Source organism: Zea mays, chromosome 5, assembly GCF_902167145.1.
Source record: "Zea mays cultivar B73 chromosome 5, Zm-B73-REFERENCE-NAM-5.0, whole genome shotgun sequence".
Lineage (NCBI taxonomy): Eukaryota > Viridiplantae > Streptophyta > Magnoliopsida > Poales > Poaceae > Zea > Zea mays.
In genome coordinates this window covers 205862907-205882455 of record NC_050100.1, presented here as the reverse complement: position 1 = coordinate 205882455, position 19549 = coordinate 205862907, and the positions used below count along the sequence as shown (strand labels likewise).

The window sequence follows — 19549 nt, the reverse complement described above, 5'->3', positions numbered from 1 at the left end:
GAGAGCGGTGGTGTGTTTAAGGCGGCCTGCGTCTGTGACCTCGCGCCTTTTATTTATGGGTTTTGGAGTTCGTGGCGTGGTGGACGGAGGACGGGGCCGCCAGCACCAGCAGTCAGCGACAGAGCTTACGCCTTACGCTGAGGCTGAGGTGGAAACGGGACAAAACGCTCTACTACTAGTCTACTACTATCTACTCTACCAGTAGTAGTAATGGTACGAGCAGTACTCTAGTTCACAGCCTGTAATTCACAGGAAGCTGAGGATGTGACACTGTCTTCAGTTTCTCTCCTCTACAAACTTTTATTTCGTCATGGAAGATTTGCGTTAATGATGACTTCTGACTTGGCTTGGTTAATATATAATATATTCTCTCTTTGGAGGTGTAGCAAAATTGCACAAGTAAGGTCAACCGGCTGAAGTTTAGTCGATGACTCATCCTATTGCTCCTGTTATTTCCCAATTCAAGTCAAATGAACTTTCTTGGTACGGCTGCTCGTAATTTCCAGAGGATTGTAGTTGTAGCTTTGCACTGGATTTGTTCTAAGCTTATGAAGTGTTCTTTCTTACGATGTGCGGCGGCCACGGTTTTCAGAATACCTGTCATGCACACTACCCAGATCGGCCATATGGACTGATGGACATAGTACACATTGAACGTATCATTGTATAGTATGATTAGAATGATCGAGTTTTCCCTGTGATCAGATCATCATGCCGCTCTTTTTGTGGAAAACAATTGCTATGTCAGGAATTAGGTCATCCAAATGGGCAATGTGGCAGTTGCCAAACCTACAACAAACATCTTTGCGAAAGCAACAACTTTCAGAAAGAAGAGCTGATCCCTATGATTTTCCTTCAAAGTAAAGGATAGTTCTATTACTGCTGGTATGTTAAGGACTCCACATCCTTTCAAATGAAAAATGAGGTCGATCTCAAGTTACTGCATTGCACTTCGATCATTTGGCAAAGCAAGTCATGCATCCCTACGTAGCACAAACTCCGGACTGCACTGGCAGCTGGGTGGTGCAAAGTAATCTACCAATCATTATCCAGAATCTATCATCATCCCAGGGCAAGCAAAGTGTCACGGCTCAAAACATAGAAAATGGGCGTGACACATAAAAGGTAATGATAACAAGGGATTTTTTTTCTTCGCATTCTGACGAGACCCTACCGTCCTAGCGACGACCTTCTCCTTCCTCAGTTCCTCCCCTTTCATGGCCCTGCTCACCTCCGCCAACCTGGCCCGCTCGGCCGCTCGGCCTTTTTTTTTTGTTGTCTAAAGTTTAAAATAGAGGTTAAGATGTAAAGTAAGATAGAAGATGAGAAGAGAGAGGAAAAACGATTAGATTTAAGTATTGGAATTTGGAACACTATAGTTTTACGAAAGTTTCAACGCTTCTGCTCTAATTCGCTCAAGCCCTTAATTACAAACTGGACGTGGGGTGCATTGTGGGCTTCAGGCACACTGTCCTGTCCAGTATCAACGTTATGTTTCCAAAGACATCCCTTCTAATGACGTTGACAGACAGAATTTCTGCCGTATGGATAGAGAAAAGAACCCTGGTATGTGTTTTTCGGGGTCTACATGCATAGTTAATCTTTTCTGATGGATCAAACACAATCTATGGGGCTTACTTGGGAAGCTGCACCTCAAAAGGGGGCTTCAGGAAGAAGCTAGCTGCTCAAGTCCTTTTCGATCATGCGCAGCGCTGTGGCGAACCACGAACATGCATACCACTCCTGCTGAAGTGCTGAACTACTACAATAGCAGCACCGACACGATATCGGTTGGGGCAGAATTAATTCGATCAAACCGCCCATGAATTGGCGTCAAATCACCAGCAATAGTACTATTGCCTCTAACTATAAGCTAGGCAGTGCACTGTGATTAAACCCTACTAACCGATGGAGATCTACATACAGAGATAAACGAAGCCGGTAACTTCTCTTTTTGCCGGTAATAAACAGGGATCGTGAGCTACATCGTCGGATCGATCGAGCACAAGTACTCCGAGCAATGTAATGCCGTGCTGGTACGTTGCCGGTACGCTGCCATAACGCCTCGCGCCCGGGAATTTATGAACTCCATCAGACACGTATCAACCTTGTGGCCCCCATGCTTTCACTGCACTCGTATGACCTGTTGGACGAACAATTATCAGCAAATGCAGAAGAAAATTGTGTCTTTGGGTTGATTAGATTCCCTCTCCTAAGCTGGAGCTAAACAAGTGCGGCCTCTTTCTCGATCGTCCTTTTTTTAAAAAAACAATGGTTCATTTGAAAATTATAAATATTCGTAATTAAAGTTAGCAATGGAATTAATGGAAAACTAAGTAAATACCCCCCCCCCGCTTTAATCCAAATAAAATACTATTCTAATAAAATAGTTCTGTTTTTTGACGCGTATAGTTTTTTTACATTATATTTAGACATAACACATATCTAAACATATAACAAAATTTATTAAAAAAAATCTAAACGAGTTATAAATAATTTAGAGCAGAAAGAGTACATAATTACAGTAGTGTCTAAGAATTCGAACCAAACTGTCCCAAAGACGCAGGCTCAGGAGAGCAGAAATAGCTTGGCAATTGCACTGAACCGATCAATCCGCTTGCAATCGTTGAGAATGATTCGGCGACATGTTGGAATTTGACTTGGGATTGTTTAAGCCATTTCTAAAATTCTCCTGCACATGCATAGAGTGGTTGTTGGAGCAGAAGCGTCGTGCAGCTATAATAAATAGCATGCCGGTAAAACCGATACTGCCTACTGATCGAGCACTAGCCATTAATTATTCTTCTCCAACTAAACATGGTAAAAAAAACAATCGTTCATCCGGCAGATTATTACATGTATATTTTCGGACGATTACATATGTTATTTTCCAGACGATAATTATTACATATATTTTATGTTAAAGTTATAGTTTTACTCTGTGATGCAGTTTCTGTAAATGCAGTCTGTAACTTTCTGTATCAAGAATAAAAAAACCCGTCAAATAAAACCACAATTTCAACAAAAAAATATTTATACTGGCACAAAGACAGTTAATAATTTATAATCGTTTCTATAACCAGCTGGCAAATAATTTATATATGATATACCTTAAAAATAGCAAACTATAAAAGCAACAGTATAGTTATATACTACTACTTGATAGGAATAGTAGTATTGCCTGAGATCGATATAAAATTCAGACACCTAATCATAAGAGAAGTGCTGAATATATATATATATATATATATATATATATATATATATTGTATATTAGGAGCCCTAGGTTTCCTTTAGTTATTGGAAGCCCAGGCCACACAGTGCAATCCGGTCGAGCCGGACCAGGTCCAGACGTCTATAAAAGAAAATCCGTAGTGCTAGGGATCCGTTTTTACGCCCCATCTCGATTCATTAGCGACGGTTGCCAGGCCGGCGGTGGCGGCGGTTCCCAGGCCGACGGTGGCGGCCCTCGATCCAGAGGGCGAGCGGCGGCGGCGGCGCCCTTATGCGGTGGCGGCGGTTTCCAGGCCGGCGGTGGCGGCCCCCGATCCAGAGGGCGAGTGGCGGCGGTTTCCAGGCCGGCGGTGGCGGCCCCCGATCCAGAGGGCGAGCGGCGGCAGCGTCCTTGTGCGGTGGTGGCGATTCCCAGGCCGGTGGCCACAACTCCATTACCTCGACGCGCGGTGGCGGAGGTTCCTCGATCCGCAGCGAGACCCTTGTGCAGGCACTTCCCCGAAGCCCCGAGGAGGCGGCACTTCCAAGGCCGGCGAGCAAGCGATGCCCGTCGACGTGCGAGTAGCGACGGCGACGCATGAGGCGCGATGTTCGAGCGAGCGACGTCACGGAAGGGGCAAGATGCACGCAGCGATGATCGCGCGTGACATCCTCTGATCCGGCGCATTTTTCTTTTCGTTTATTGTGTTTTATGCCTACCACATGTATTATTTACGCTAAAACTGTATGTTTTTATGCTTTAACACAGAGTTCGTATATCAGTTTACTGCATGCACATTTGAAAGGAAATTCCTTGATTTATGTTGTTCTTAATTTTCGCGCATGCAATGGAAACTCCCACGATTTTGCCATAATTTTTGGATCTGTATAAAAATAGAAACCGCATACATGCGGCTGCCATGTTTTTCGGATCTGTCATAAAAATAGGATCGTAATAACAACCTACTAAAGCTATCAACCTCTAATTGACTCGGTATTTACGCTTATAATTGAGGGATTTTATGCTCAAAACTTAAGGTTTTTACGCTCCACCCGGAGATGCGTCCACCAGTGAACAACATGCCAGATTTTTTACGCAGTCTAAGAAATTGCATAAATACCTACACCGTGTAGTATAATTTGTTTCAGTATACATCATAAACTAGTTCTAATGCGTTTAGTTGCATGACTGTTGGAGGGATCCTATATTTATGAAGGAAATAAAACATTAAATGTGATTTTTTGTTTCTATGCATGCAATTCATTTCCTTTCATTGCATATTCGTTCCATCATAAATTCGTGTGCATGCAGCCTGTAGCAGATTTTTACGCAGTATACCGAATTGCATAATTATCTACACAGTGTAGCATATTTAGTATCAGTATATAGCATAAAATGGTCATTACGAGTTTTAGTTGCATGTCTGTTTCAGCGATCCTAAATTTATGGAGGAAATAAAGCATTTAAAATAGAAACCGCCACACATATCTTTCCTGAATTTACGCGCATGCAAGGGAACGTGATTGACTCATGCATGCATTTTGCCATAATTTTAGGATTTGTATAACCGCATGCATGCGACTGCCATGTTTTTCGGATCTGCCATAAAAATAGGATCGTAATAACAACCTACTAGAGCTATCAACCTCTCACATTGGCTCGGTATATACGCTTATAATTGAGGGATTATATGCTCAAAACTTAAGGTTATTACGCTCCAACCCGGAGGTGCGTCCACCAGTGAACAACATGCCAGATTTTTTACGCAGTGTAACGAATTGCATAAATACCTACACCATATAGTATAATTTGTATCAGTATATGTCATAAACTAGATTTAATGTGTTTTAGCTGCATGGCTGTTGGAGGGACCTTATATTTATGAAGGAAATAAAACATTAAATACGATTTTTTTTGTTTCTATGCGTGTAATTCATTTCCTTTCATTGCACATTTTTTTATCATAAATTCGTGTGCATGCAGCTGGTAACAGATTTTTACGCAGTGTATCGAATTGCATAATTATTAACATAGTGTAGCATATTTAGTCTCAGTATATAGCATAAAATGATCCTTACGCGTCTAGCTGCATGGTTGTTGCAGCGATCCTAAATTTATGGAGGAAATAAAGGATTTTAAAAACAGAAACTGCCGCACATATCTTTCCTAAATTTATGCGCATGCATTGGATCGTGTTTGACTCATGTATGCATTCCTTTTTTTGCGCTAACAGACGTGGGGCAGGTGGCGCACCCGACAGCCTGTTTGGGCGCGCTGGTTGAACTAGTTTGAAGGGGTGGTCGGACTGGGCTTCCTTTAACTATTGGAACCTCAAGGCTCTCGTTATACCTACCCTATATATATATATATATATATATATATATATATATATATATATATATATATATATATATATATATATATATATATATATATATATATATATATATATATATATATATATATATATATATATGGGCAGAGCATTAGTTGTCCAGATGGACTCACGTTTGGAATACTATGCCAACCAACAAGGATTCCTACATGCATGAATAACCATGTTGTCCCAACACAATGTAGTATCGATCCTGCTGTTGCTGTGGACCTGTGGTATATTTTGCGGGGAACTAACAGGGCGCAGTAGAAGAGCGCGCGCACTTGTTGACGCATGCAGTGCAGATCTGAAAATGCACAGCGGCGCGGCGGTAACGCATGGTGCTGGCGTTTTGCACGGCCCTATATTAATAACTTTGCTCGCTATAGGTTTGTCCATGGTGTGTCTCTCGATCGCTCTCGCGTCGTAAACCAAAACAGTTGGAGCCTGCAGGTGGGGTCGTACTCGGCGCGTACGGGGGCACGAGAGGATTTAACAGGCTCAACCTCTCCCCGGCCTTGCATTGCACGGATCAATCGCGGTTCTACCGTACAGCTGCGCATTAGCACCAAAAGGATGCCGCGAGTTTCACATATGCACTGCATCGAAGTTTACACGCGTACGTACCGTACGTACGTACTGCGTATTAACAGTTTCTCTTTTTTTTTTGGCATAGGATACCATTCTCATCCATGCATGCCGATCTCGAGTAAAATTCTTTTGCCCTGAGAAGTTGTACGCGCTGCTCTTCCTTATTGCTACTAGTGTTTTGACTGTAGTTGATCTGATATCCCTATTCCCTATAGAAGCGCATAATTATAAGCACCTCCTATAGATTATGCTGAGAGATCTAGCTAGCTATGCATGCGTAGTACACATCTGAGGCGTGCCCCCAGGACTTGTGTATTCTTGTGCTACTAGCTCTTGTCCTCTTGGCGCAGAAAAAATCTAGGCCTTTTGAGGCATAACATATATAATCATCTGGGGCCGAGGCTCTGGATAAGTTAAGCAGCTAGAGATGCCTTGAGACACACTACACCCTTGTTCTTTGTCCTGCCATCCCGGCCCCTGGACACCTTCCAAAGCAGCGTGCTACCCCCTCGCTACAGGTTCTTCGAAGCACTTAAAAAAAAGGGGTAACAGGGCTTGCTGTTTCTGCTGTACAGTTTCTTCTCCTCCTCCTCCTCCTCTCAGGTTGCCGGCACTGCACTGCATTGCATTGCAGACGACGACGGAGGACCTAGGGATCCAGGACTGAGGTGCGTGACGCGCGCACCGCCTTTTTTCTTTTTCTTTTTCTTTGGCATGATCGAGAGTTCGAGACTGTCAATTTTTTGTTGTTTATGATGTCATTAACGGTCAAAACTGTGGCGGATACCGATGGTTCGTACTCTGCTGCTGGTTCTAGATCGAGTGCGTGCCTGCGTGGGCCCAATTGGGATCTGTTTCTTGAGATGTGATAGATGCCGGTAGCTCCTAATACTAAATGCTAGCGCTAGCTAGCAGTACTAGCTTGTGTAGTAGTACCTCATTGTAAAAGTGAGCTTTTTTTGCTCACAGTAAGGTCAGGTTACACACACTCCGACTACTTGCCTGATGAACTACTGATGACCTCCACCAGTTATTCTACCACACGATCACCCTTTTACATGCAACCCAAAAGGAGCAAAGACGATCCCTCGTTCTTTTCCGTTATTATGGGCTAGAAGAAAGGCGCTACCTTGCAATAGATGGCAAGTGGATTCTTATACCCAACAACAACAACAAAAAAAGAGTCGGCGACCAATGCTAAGGCTGCAGCTTCAAGGCGTGCCCTCTGCGTCTAACTTGGTCTTGGATACCTCGTGCAGTCATGCCATTCGTGACATGAGAGAAGCCTGGGAGAAGCAGGCGGCAGAGCTGTTTTTTGTGCGGTGCGTGCTCGGTTTGAGTTGTTGTCCTGCATCATCATGATTCGCGAGATCCTCTTTGTTTGTCTTTCACTCTTTTCTCTGTCTGTCGGCTGGCGTTCGCTCAGCCCTGATGCCATCGCCATGGCATGATGAGCTAGCATCATTCATCGACCGCGTGTGGGTTTACTCGGCACCCTGCGGGCATTAGCTAGCTGCTAGTGGCCGTGATCAAATCCAACTTCTTCAATCTTGACTAGCAATACACAAACCTTATCCTAAAAAGATCTGGATTTCATGCTGGGAGGCGATCTGCTGACGTGCAGCGTGCAAATATGCAGCCGGCCGGCCAACGACTCTCGGTCAGTTGTCAATTCGTTGATCCGTGCCGGGGTAACAAAAACACCTGCAGGCTGGTGTTAAGAACGGATCGAGAAGCAACACGTGATTGTTACTTTCCTGAAGATTTAAACAAAACTACTGTCTCAATCGCCGTTCTGAATAATCGGGGTTTTTTTTTAACGCTCCTACAAACAATATCACCTCTCCTCTACCGGTTGCTTGGAAAGAGCGGATATACAAATTCTGAAATTCAGGCCACCCGGCGACGTGACCGCGTTCGCATGTGATCCGTGACATCACATCAACGCCGTTGCCCCGGTCCCAGATGATGCCACGGACCCCAGGAGCTTTCAGGCGTTTGGACCCATACGGAAGATGGAGGAAACGCGGTTGACTGACCTCAGTTTTGATCGTTCTAGCTGGTCTTAAGTATGCAGTCCATGCAAGGCATATATATGACTATGTATGTGTGTGTGTGTGAGAGAGAGAGCGCGCGCGCTTTATTTGTCAAAGTACTGCGTAAACGAGTCAAACATGTCTGCAGAGACGGCAAATTGTTGTTCGCCAAGAACGTGCACATCCTAATCCGGGGGACGGTGGAAAGAGGAAAGCATGCAGGTGCCCCCTGCGCTTCTCTCAGTTTTTGGGCAAGTGGAAAAAGGCAGAGATGTTGGTGGTTAGTTCGTAGGTGATCGACGTTTTTACGTAGGCTTGGGATCAGGGAGAAAGGGGGTGCGTGTTTCACTTTGCCTTTTTCGTTTGTCGGTCTCTTTGTTTTTTGGGCCGTGGATGGATGCCATGTTGAGCGAAGCGTATCTGAGAATGCTGTTGGCGATGCGTAGAATCCGCTTAGCAGTTTCTTGGCCGAACACGGTTAACCGTGACATATGAGGACGTGTAGTAATAAGTGCTATTCTATTTTAGACCTCTATGATTTAGTGTTTTTGTTTATTATAGTTGTTGTAGTATTAATTAACGCAAACATCAGAGTGGCGCAGTGGAAGCGTGGTGGGCCCATAACCCACAGGTCCCAGGATCGAAACCTGGCTCTGATAGTTTTTTTTACCTTTTTTTTCAATTCTTTTCTGTCCCCCCCCCCCCTTTTTTTTCCCAATTCCTTTCTGTCCCGGCGTCCCTGGTTTTCCTTTCCATTTCAATTCAGTCAATTCTAAACTTGCTGGCTGGCCGCAACTACGAGCCCCATTTGTCGTGCGCCATCAGCATCATCAGCAGGCGAGTCGAAAATAGAATCGTTGATATATTCGCATCATCTGCCAGACGTAATAGGCATGTACGCAGAAAGATAACAAGCAGATTATACATCACATTTGATGTCTTTCCTTCCTAGAAAATAGAATCGTTCATATATCATACACACACTCAGTTACTCGATGCAGAAGCCAGATGTTATTGAGATGGGGAAAAGAGCGGCACGCATGAAGCGCGGGTTGATACAAGCAGATTTTCTGTTACTTATATAAACTGACATTAATTACATCATAACACGGTCACACATCTCTAAAAATTTCTTGCACACAGACAATGACTTCGACAGCTAAAAAGAAAATGCTGTGCCCAGACATGACTGTGTTGGCCGCTGCATCGGTCCAGGCAGCATTGTCATCGCGATTAGCCTCAACCCAAGAAAGGCAAGAGAATGCTTCCACTGATGACCGGTAATCAAATCATGTGTGTCGGACTATATGTACAAGCTGCCACACCCAGGAGTACATCATTCCAAGGCCACAATAGAATGACACCATTATAAGAGGTAGGAAGGGGAGCCTATCGCCGAATACATGATGGTGAAATACTTGAGACCATAATTCTATGCCTGCAATTCCCAAAAGATAGCTTAAACCAATCCATCCAATGATGCCATTCTTCTTCACTGTGCTGCCTGACCGACTTATTTTCTTTCCTTCCAGGTCAGACTTTGCAGCAAAATGGACCGTAAAGCCTACCCACATGAGGGCAGCGTAGGTCAGCAGCAGCAGCACCTTTATCAGGTACTCTTGGTTCTCAAACAGCAACGGGAATAGAGAGTAGCATGAAACTGCAGATACATTTTTAAGCAAATGATTAGTTGCCAGTTAGCCAGGTTTATCACAATTATGACATGTCAATCATAATACTAATTAAACAACATAATATGGGAATGGCGCGGATAAGAGGTGTGTGCAAAATCGCAAAATAACCTCTTTTGTTTTCATGGACAGGAAAGGCACCCAAAAACATTGCTTCAATAAATGTCGCAAGTGGAACAAGGTAAACATGGAACTGTAACCAAGAGCAAAACATACCTATGGACAACAAAAAGTAATGCCTGGCATCGTTCAAGCTATCCATGGCGATTAGGGCAAGTGGGATAGTGAAATGAAGTGATGCCTTCTCATGTACATGCCATCCAAACATAAACCCACATGTGCATGCATACGAGACCCATCTAATAATATGCTTTGGTTGAGGATTAGAGAATGCTTTGATAAGGCAAGGAGCCATGGCAAGAATGACCAATAAGAATGTAGCAATTGGGGTGACCTGCAATCCATTAAGTTCACAAATGTGAAATCATAAACCCATCATGTTTCATTGGAATAAACAAAAAGGAACAGGCAGAATGGATGGTGGAAGAAAGAACCTTTGGAAGAACAGCAAAAGGAGACGAATCACCAACAAGTCCCCCAGTAAACGAAGCTTCAGGTATGGCAATATTAAAGCCTAGTCTTCTAAGAAGAAATGCAAGAATCTTGTCAAGTATAATATAGAATACCCAAAAGTTTGGCGCCCAGTAAGCATGGCATAGGCCTCGCCCAAAGGGAAACAATCGGCTAATTAGTTGTTGCATCTGCAAAATCATTAGAGCAGTAAGAATTGTAGCCATGTTAAAACAATACCACATTTATACATGTGAATATATTGAGACGATTTTTTCACAATATCAAAGGCATAAATTACAGACAATGTTGTATACACCCCTTGCAACGCGAAACAGAGAATAAAACATGACAGACAAATGGGTCTATATTGCTAAAGGTTGGCACTAAACTTCGTACAGAGTTCAGTTTATCCAATTCCTTGTGTAGTTGTGTTGAAGAGTGTAGAGCTCCTTTTTTGTACAGACATTGTTTCTTACTGTTAATATATAATCAGTAGAGGCTATACCCTCCTAAACTTTCAAATAAACAAAACACAAAAAAGAACACAGAACACTGAAAATTCATATATCTACAGGACTCCCAGATTTCATTGGCACAGAGCATTCAGCGCATTGGTAAATCTTGTATGAAAATACCATTTAGCTCAGAGGCTACACACAGACAACGATAACATGGTCTTACTAAGAAAAACTCCATGGATTTGATGCAAGCATAAACACATAAGAAATTTGGTAAAACAGATACACAGTGCACTACTAACTTATAAGCCTTCTCTACCAGATTCAACATAAAATTAATTGAATTAACTGCAGAAAGATAGCAAATGTTACATGCAATGTTCGCATTAAAGAGAATAAAATCATGATTCCAAACTGCAAATAAAACTGGTACACGGATATATATTTGCTAAAGTGGAACACAAAAATTTCAATGAGGTTGAAGTTTATCAATATCCACTAGTGTTTAAGAGTGAAGAGTTCTAAGCATTAAAATATCCGAGTACAGGAATTCAATAGCTCATTTTACAAAAAGATTAATAGCACAAAATGCAGAATTAGCATGACTGGTTAGCTATATGGAAACATTATTTGAATTCAGAGCTTGCAGTTGCAGACATCACAAGATTAGCAGAAAATTTTTACTAAGTTAAACTCCACAGCAATTATCACAACCAAAACCAATATTACTACTCATTAGCGGAGCTACACAAGCTGAAACAGCTCGAGCTCCTATAATAATAAATTCAGCAACACGATGCATTACTCTCCTTTACCGGATTTAATGCCAAATTAACATCAAGTCTCAACTGTTCACAAATCACAAGCTACGTTTCTCAGTTTCTTACTTTCATCAGAAACTAGACGTTTACAGATAAGCAACCATGATACAAACAAGTCGTTGAATCCAAAATTAAATTAAGCAACCAGATTCACTCACCTGACCATAGTACACGAAGGGCACAAATGCTGCGGCAAAAACAGCAGCCACTCCAGAACCCATGAGCACGAGCCTTCCCAGCCCCTTCACGACACCCCGGCCACAGCAATAATGCCGGAACAAATACATAAAGTACACCGGCGCTGCCACGAGGAACAGGTGCTTCGAGCACAGCAAGCATGCGAACACGACTCCCCCAATAAGATCCCACCCCTGCTCGAGGAAGTGCAGCGAAAGCAGCAGCAACCCAATGAGGAATCCATTGTACTGAAAGTGGACGTGGTCGACAGCTAACAGCGCCGGCGACCATACGACAAGAGCGAGAGCGAGGAACGGCCGCTGTTTCCGCTGCGCGTCCCTCGCCAGTAAGAGGACGGATCCGAGGAGGAGGAGGTCGGAGAAAGCAACAGTGAGGCGGAGGTAGATGAGATGCGCGAAGGGCGTCGCGTCACGCACGGGGATTGAAACGAGGGTGGCGTCGACGAGCGGCGCAGGGAGGGAGAGGAGGCGGGAGAAGTAAGCGAAGAAGGGCGGGTAATCGAGCGTCCACTGAGAGGAGGTGTCGGTGTACCACTGCCGCACGGGGAGCGCGTGCGTGAGGGCGAGCCAGTACCGGTGAACGTCGAAGTCGGTGGAACGGTAGGTGGGGACGAGGAGGAGTTTCACGCAGGTGGCGGCAGCGAAGGCCCAGGCCACCGCCGCTGCCGTCGACGTCGATGTCGACGGCGAGGTGGTGTAGGCCATCAGGGCGGCGCGGCTGGGAGGTTCGGGTTGAGATCTGGGGATGGGCAATGGGATCGCGACGTCGCGTTGTATGGGTCTTGGTGTTTCCTCACTTTGTTGGGCCGCTGCAGAGTGGGCCGAGTATTCGTGCCATGACTGCCGTCGGGGGATTCCATTGTGGGTCGGCGGCGCCGGAGTTCGTGTGCCGGGCACGGAGGAGATGAGCCGGCGGCGACTGTGGTCTGTGGAGTGTGGAGCAGTTGCCCCGCCTCGGTGCGTACTGGCTGGCATCCGAGTATTTCTTTTTAAAAACTGGGTGTAATATTATTTTTCATCGGCTAACAAATCGTTAGCTACAATTGCAGAAAAAAATCGTTCAATAACAGTCTCGACTTGCCCGAACGGAGTGCACTTTTGTGGCTCGCTAAAACAGGGCTCAACCTGCCGAGCCATCTTCCAAGCCGGCCTAATGATACAGTGATACGTAGGGGCGGATCTAGGAGGGGGCTGTCGGGGCTGCAGCCCGGTCGCCCCCATAACACATATTAATACATACTTTATTTATTTTAAAATAGTAGTCATTATTTTAGTAAATTAGTAGGTTTATGTATTTTTTATTTATGCATGTGTTTTTATATGTGTCTAAATTCATCATCATTTATTTAAATATAGACATAAAAATCAAGAGCTAAAATGACAACTATTTTGGAATGTAAGAGTATATTATAACATAAATGCAGGCTATAAAGGTTAATTAAGATAGGCCACAACCTTCTTTCTGATCATGTCATTCAGCTAGGGGTGTAATCGGATCGAATACGGACGGATATCGATGAAATCATATTTGTTTTCATATTTTTAGTCGGATTCGAATTCGAATACGGATAGCTTCGAATACGAATACAAATACGGATGTTCTCGAATACAAATATGGATAGTCGTGGATCGAATACGGAGCTAATCGGACACGGATAGCGTCGGTAACGAATATTTTTGTCGGATATCATGTAAGACACCATTCCACACATATCATAGTTGTAATCATTTAGCCCCTCCTTTAGTCCAAACATTTTTGAGGATTATATGTGCACATATGCTACACCTCCATAAAAATCCATGAATTTCTAAGGCTATTTTGAGTATTATTAATTTCTTTATGTAGAAAATCATTAAAATACAATTAAATTCATAAAATATTGAGAACTATGATATGTGGTTTCACGTGTTATTATGATATGTGGTTTCACTTATTATTATGGTGGTCGTAATCATTACGAGTTTCACAGATAAGTGGAAATGAAATGAAATAATTGATGACATCTTGTGGTTTTTATGGTTCAAACATTTTTGAGGATGCTATATGGACATATGTTACTCATACGCCAAATTTCGTGAATTTCTGAGACTATTTGTATATTATTAATTTCTTTTTGTAGAAAATCATCAAAATGTATTTAAATTCATAAAATATTATAGTATCGACAAAAAATTGCAAATAAGTTATCAAGACTAATAAACATTCCATAAGAAGATAACCTCAAGTCCCTACATGAAAATGAGAAAGTGAAGTAAAGGTTATGTTGAAACTTGATACTTAAGCTGATTTCACGTGTAACTCACGTAACAAGTGTAAGAAAATGAAAAGAATCATTGACATCTTATAGACTTTATGGCCCAAACATTTTTTAGAATTTTATGTAGACAAATGTTAACCCTCCGTCAAATTTTATGAATTTCTAAGGCTATTTGTGTATTATTAATTTCTTTCTACAAAAAATCATCAAAATGTAATTAAAATCATAAAATAATCTAGTGTCTACCAAAAATTGCAAATAAGTTACCAGGACCAATAAACATTCTATTAAAGATAATATGAAGTCCCTGTGTGAAAATGATAAAGTGAAGTATTGATTATGTTAAAATTTGGATAGTTAAGGTGATATCACATGTAACTCACGTAACAAGTGAAAGTGAATTGAAAGAAATGTTGGCAATCTTTAGATTTTATGGCCCAAACTTTTTTGAGGATGCTATATGGGCATATATTGCTCCTCCGTCAAATTTCGTGATTTTTTGAGACTATTTGTGTATTATTATAATTTTTTCTACAGAAAATTATCAAAATGCATTTAAATTCATAAAATATTCCACTATCGACCGAAAATTGCAAATATGTTACCAGGAACAATAAACATTATATAAGAACATAACCTCAAATCCTCATATAAAAATGATAAAGTAAAGTATTGATTATGTTGAAACTTGGATATTTAGGGCGATTCCACATGTAACTATCTGAATATCTGAAATCTGAAATCTGGTAAGATATCTGGGTAGATGTCCGGATATCCGAAATATGAAATCCGGACAGTTATCCGAGAAGATATCCGGATATCCGAAATCCGACGGATATCAGTCATATCATATCCGTATCCGATATCCGAACTGTACTATCCGAATTCGAATCCGAAATCCGAAAATTCTGCGGATATCCGAAAAAAACTATCCAACCGAATAATTAGCCTCTTCGGACGATCGGATGGTCGGATAATATCCGTACCATTTACACCCCTACATTCAGCACATATATTTGGCCTCCATCCGTGCCACCAGCACGCTAGGTGATAGCGCGCGCATCCACGCTGGACCTGTCCATGCTTCAACAGTGCAAATCCACGCCACCACACAGGATGCAGTCATGAGCTAGAGCGCAGGGCCAATGCACATCTACCAGTTAGCAGCGCGCATGTGCCCAACGCAAGAGGCAGACTGCAAGCCAGGGGGCAGGGGAGCAATGTCCTGCCTAATGCTTCCCTAATTCTATAGGACTTGTTATTTTTTTAGCTAATTCTCATATAAATAGTGCAAAATGCTTCTAACAACTTCCTTAATCTAATTTGGCCCCCCTAATTTTGGATCCTGGCTTCGCCCCTACTGCACCATGGCAGGTCTGCTGCAGCACGCTAGTACATCAGGCCTGCGAGAACGTCGTCGTGGCACTCACCCCCAAAATGGCCGCTGGTCGCTCCACCAAACATGCTTTATCTTATAGCCCCTCCTTTGATCCAATCTTGGATCCACCACTGGTGATACGTTATAACACTACTAGTCGGTGTTGTCCGTGTGTTGCGACGGCTTACAATAATATTTATGTAGAGTGTCCACACAAAAATTTCAAGATTTTTTATTGATTGTCTTCTCTCTCCGTATAATATTTTTTTGATTTGGCTAACTGATGTTATTGTTTATTCTATCCAATATGTATTGGTACAACACGATCAATGAAGTGAGCGATTAAAAGAGAGTTCACAACGACTGACTGAACGAACAGAGATTATAAAATAACATAATTACACCATACATAGACCAAATAAGAGAGAGTTTGTGAGCTCAAGTTCTAAAATAAGTCACATGAACTCAAACTTATAAAAAAGATATATCAAAATATGGAGTGATTGCTAAAGTAAAGCATCAATAAAAACTGGATGCATTCCATATAAATTATGCACTTCGTAGCAATTACTAACTTTTAAAACCAACAAATAACCTTTTATTTTACTGTTAGTGTGACAAATCATTGTTGCTCCATCCAATTTAGCAACCTCAAACACCATGGAGTCCATTGCGCCAATGTGGTCTTAGAAACAACCTAATGCTTGCAAGAGTCAATAATGCCCCGTTTGTTTCAGCTTTTTGATGCTTCTGGCCACCAAAAGCTGTTGCAGACTGTCAAACGCTCACCTTTTCAGCCAACTTCTATAAAATTCGTTTGGGTAAAAACCATTCAAAATCAGCATAAACACATAATCAGTTAAGTCGTTGCAATAGTAGGAATCCGTCACTTTCTGGATCTTGAGTCCTATGGACACCTTTATCTTCTTCCGCACGTAATTCTAATGATACTCATATTCTCTACACAGCCAGATTCTCCCCACAGTCAGATTCTTAGAAAAGCTGGTAAAAAAAAACTGAACCAAACAGGCCCAATGTCGTGTCGTGCTTGGTCTGTAGCTTCGGCCCATAGTGCTAGCCTGGCCCGACACGATTATATATTTTTTATTTTACAAAAAACGTATATACATATATACAATTTATATTCAATATTAAAAAACATTTGAGCATGATGTTCTATTGGTTAGACAGCTTTACCTAGTGTCTCTCGCACTTCTTCCATCAGGGCATGGGTTTGAACCCACACCTCCTGCACCGTTTTTAAAATTTTACGCTGCTTTAATCAAATGGGTCGACGAACTAACGGGCTGGCTCGACATAGTCAGTAGGCCGGCATGACGTGCCTGGACCAGAGTTGTGGCCCGCGGCCCGTGCCGGGCTGCCGTTTGGCCATTTATAGGCGTGCAGCGAGTTAATTTGAAATAGCTGTGAGGGGTTATTTATAAAAGATGACGGGGATTATTTATAAAAAGATGACGCGGGACGACCGTTGAAACTGGTGCTTTAAGTATATTATAGATTATAGATATTACATTATTATAATAGTAATTTATTTTCTTATTTTTATAGACCTAATGTTAGATATAGTTTAAAATATGTTGTTGAATTTTTGGTATATATTTTTTATTTTATATGTATAATGAAATATACAATTTATGATCTAAATGAGACTTAGTGGTGGCTCGCGCGAGACTGAACAAGCTCAAGCCGAGCTTAGCTCGATAGGTGACCAATCTGACTTTTTTTTGCATTTTAGCCTTTTTTAAAAAATCACGTTTAGCCCATGCACGACTTAATAGCGTTTTTAGACCTCTTGCTTGACGTCATAGCATATGACATCGAGGTAACACTGCTCATCTTCACAGGCCATGGTGTCGAGGTCTCATCCTTGTTGGTATATGAGGACTTCGTTGGCGGGCTGAGACCTTGACGCCATGGCATGTGCGTCGAGCAGTGTTACCTCGACGCCATATGCTATGACGTCGATCAAGAGGGTCCAAAAATGAGAATACTTTGTCCAGTGCGCTGAACGTGTTTTTTAAAAAAACTAAATTGAAAAAATGACCGAACCGGCTCGGCTCGTTTCCAACCCTAGCGTACTCCATCCGAGAACTATTGTTGAGGGGTCTAAGATACGGTTCGACACTATTGCTATAACCACCATAAAAGGATGACGCTTGATACAAAACTGAAAGTCGCCTAGAGGGGGGTGAATAGGGTGAATCTGAAATTTACAAACTTAATCACAACTACAAGCCGGGTTAGCGTTAGAAATATAAACGAGTCCGAGAGAGGGCGTGAAAACAAATCACGAGCGGATAAAGAGTGTGACACAAGAATTTTTTTTACCGAGGTTCGGTTCTCGCAAACCTACTCCCTGTTGAGGTGGTCACAAAGACCGGGTCTCTTTCAACCCTTCCCCTCTCTCAAACGGTCCCTCGAACCGAGTGAGCTTCTCTTCTCAATCAAATGGGAACCAAACTTCCCGCAAGGACCACCACACAATTGGTGTCTCTTGCCTTGATTACAAATGAGATGATCGCAAGAAAGAATGAGAAAAAGAAGCAATCCAAGCGCAAGAGCTCAAATGAACACAACAAATCTCTCTCACTAATCACTAAAGCTTTGTGTGGAATTGGGAGAGGATTTGATCACTTTGGTGTGTCTTGTATTGAATGCTATAGCTCTTGTAAGATGTAGAAGTGGGAAAACTTGGATGCCAATGAATGTGGGGTGGTTAGGGTATTTATAGCCCCAACCACCACAAAGTGGCCGTTGGAAGGCTGCAGTCGCATGGCGCACCGGACAGTCTGGTGCGCCACCGGACACGCCAGCCACGTCAGTAGACCGTTGGGGTTCGACCGTTGGAGCTCTGTCTTGTGGGCCCGCCTGGCTGTCTGGTGGTGCACCGGACAGGCCCTGTAGGCTGTCCGGTGTGCCACCCGCGCGTGCTCTGCTCCTCTGCGCGCGCAGGCGCGCATTTAATGCGTTGCATTCGACCGTTGCGCGCGAAGTAGTCGTTGCTCCGCTGTCACACCGGACAGTCCGGTGTGCACCGGACACTGTCTGGTGATTCACCGGACAGTCCGGTGAATTTTAGCGGAGCATATTCCCGAAGCAGGCGAGTTCAGAGTCGCTCTCCCTTGGGGCACCGGACACTGTCCGGTGGTGCACTGGACAGTCCGGTGAATTATAGCGAAGCTCCTCTGAAAATTCCCGAAGGTGAAGAGTTGTGCGTCGAGTTCCCTAGTGCACCGGACACTGTCTGGTGATGCACCAGACACTGTCCGGTGGCACACCGGACAGTTCGGTGCGCCAGACCCGGGCACACTTCAGTTATCCCTTGCTCTCTTGTTTGAACCCTTTTCTTGGTCTTTTTATTGGCTTATTGTGAACCTTTGGCACCTGTAGAACTTATAGACTAGAACAAACTAGTTAGTCCAATTATTTGTGTTGGGCAATTCAACCACCAAAATCAATTAGGAAATAGGTGTAAGCCTAATTCCCTTTCAATCTCCCCCTTTTTGGTGATTGATACCAACACAAACCAAAACAAATATAGAAGTGCATAATTGAACTAGTTTGCATAATTGTAAGTGCAAAGGTTACTTAGAATTGAGCCAATATAAATTCATAAGATATGCATGGATTGTTTCTTTATATTTTCATCATTTTGGACCACGCTTGCACCACTTGTTTTGTTTTTGCAAATTCTTTTGTAAATTCTTTTCAAAGTTCTTTTGCAAATAGTCAAAGGTAAATGAATAAGATTTTGAGAAGCATTTTCAAGATTTAAAATTTTCTCCCCCTGTTTGAAATGCTTTTCCCTTTGACTAAAACAAAACTCCCCTTGATAAAATCCTCCTCTTAGTGTTCAAGAGGGTTTTGATGTTAATTTTGAAGAGGGTATACCAATTTGAAATTACATCACAAATAAGATACCCATTTGAAAATACTT

At 42.6% G+C, this 19549-nt stretch overlaps 1 protein-coding gene and 1 non-coding gene across 2 annotated transcripts; one reads left to right on the top strand and one right to left on the bottom strand.

The window, feature by feature from the left end:
* Window positions 1-8802: 8802 nt before the first annotated feature.
* On the top strand, window positions 8803-8874 carry TRNAM-CAU (transfer RNA methionine (anticodon CAU)). Its single transcript has one exon. It is a non-coding gene; the product is annotated as a tRNA-Met (tRNA).
* Window positions 8875-9137: 263 nt separating this feature from the next.
* LOC103627568 (probable dolichyl pyrophosphate Glc1Man9GlcNAc2 alpha-1,3-glucosyltransferase) lies at window positions 9138-12957 on the bottom strand. Its single transcript, XM_008647851.2, has 4 exons — window positions 11917-12957; window positions 10461-10667; window positions 10123-10360; window positions 9138-9875 (listed from the first exon to the last, which is right to left on the bottom strand). The coding sequence occupies exons 1-4, from the start codon at window positions 12928-12930 to the stop codon at window positions 9505-9507; spliced, it is 1830 nt and encodes a 609-aa protein (XP_008646073.1). The 5' UTR covers window positions 12931-12957; the 3' UTR covers window positions 9138-9504.
* Between the last annotated feature and the right edge of the window lie 6592 nt (window positions 12958-19549).

Bases quoted from the DNA above. Each gene is read 5' to 3' on its own strand.
- LOC103627568 (XM_008647851.2), bottom strand. From the start codon at position 12,930: ATGCCAGCCAGTACGCACCGAGGCGGGGCAACTGCTCCACACTCCACA. The intron at 10,668-11,916 runs GTGAGTGAATCT...ATGATTTTGCAG, and splicing joins CCTTCGTGTACTATGGTCAG to ATGCAACAACTAATTAGCCG. The intron at 10,361-10,460 runs GTTCTTTCTTCC...AATGGATTGCAG, and splicing joins CTTTTGCTGTTCTTCCAAAG to GTCACCCCAATTGCTACATT.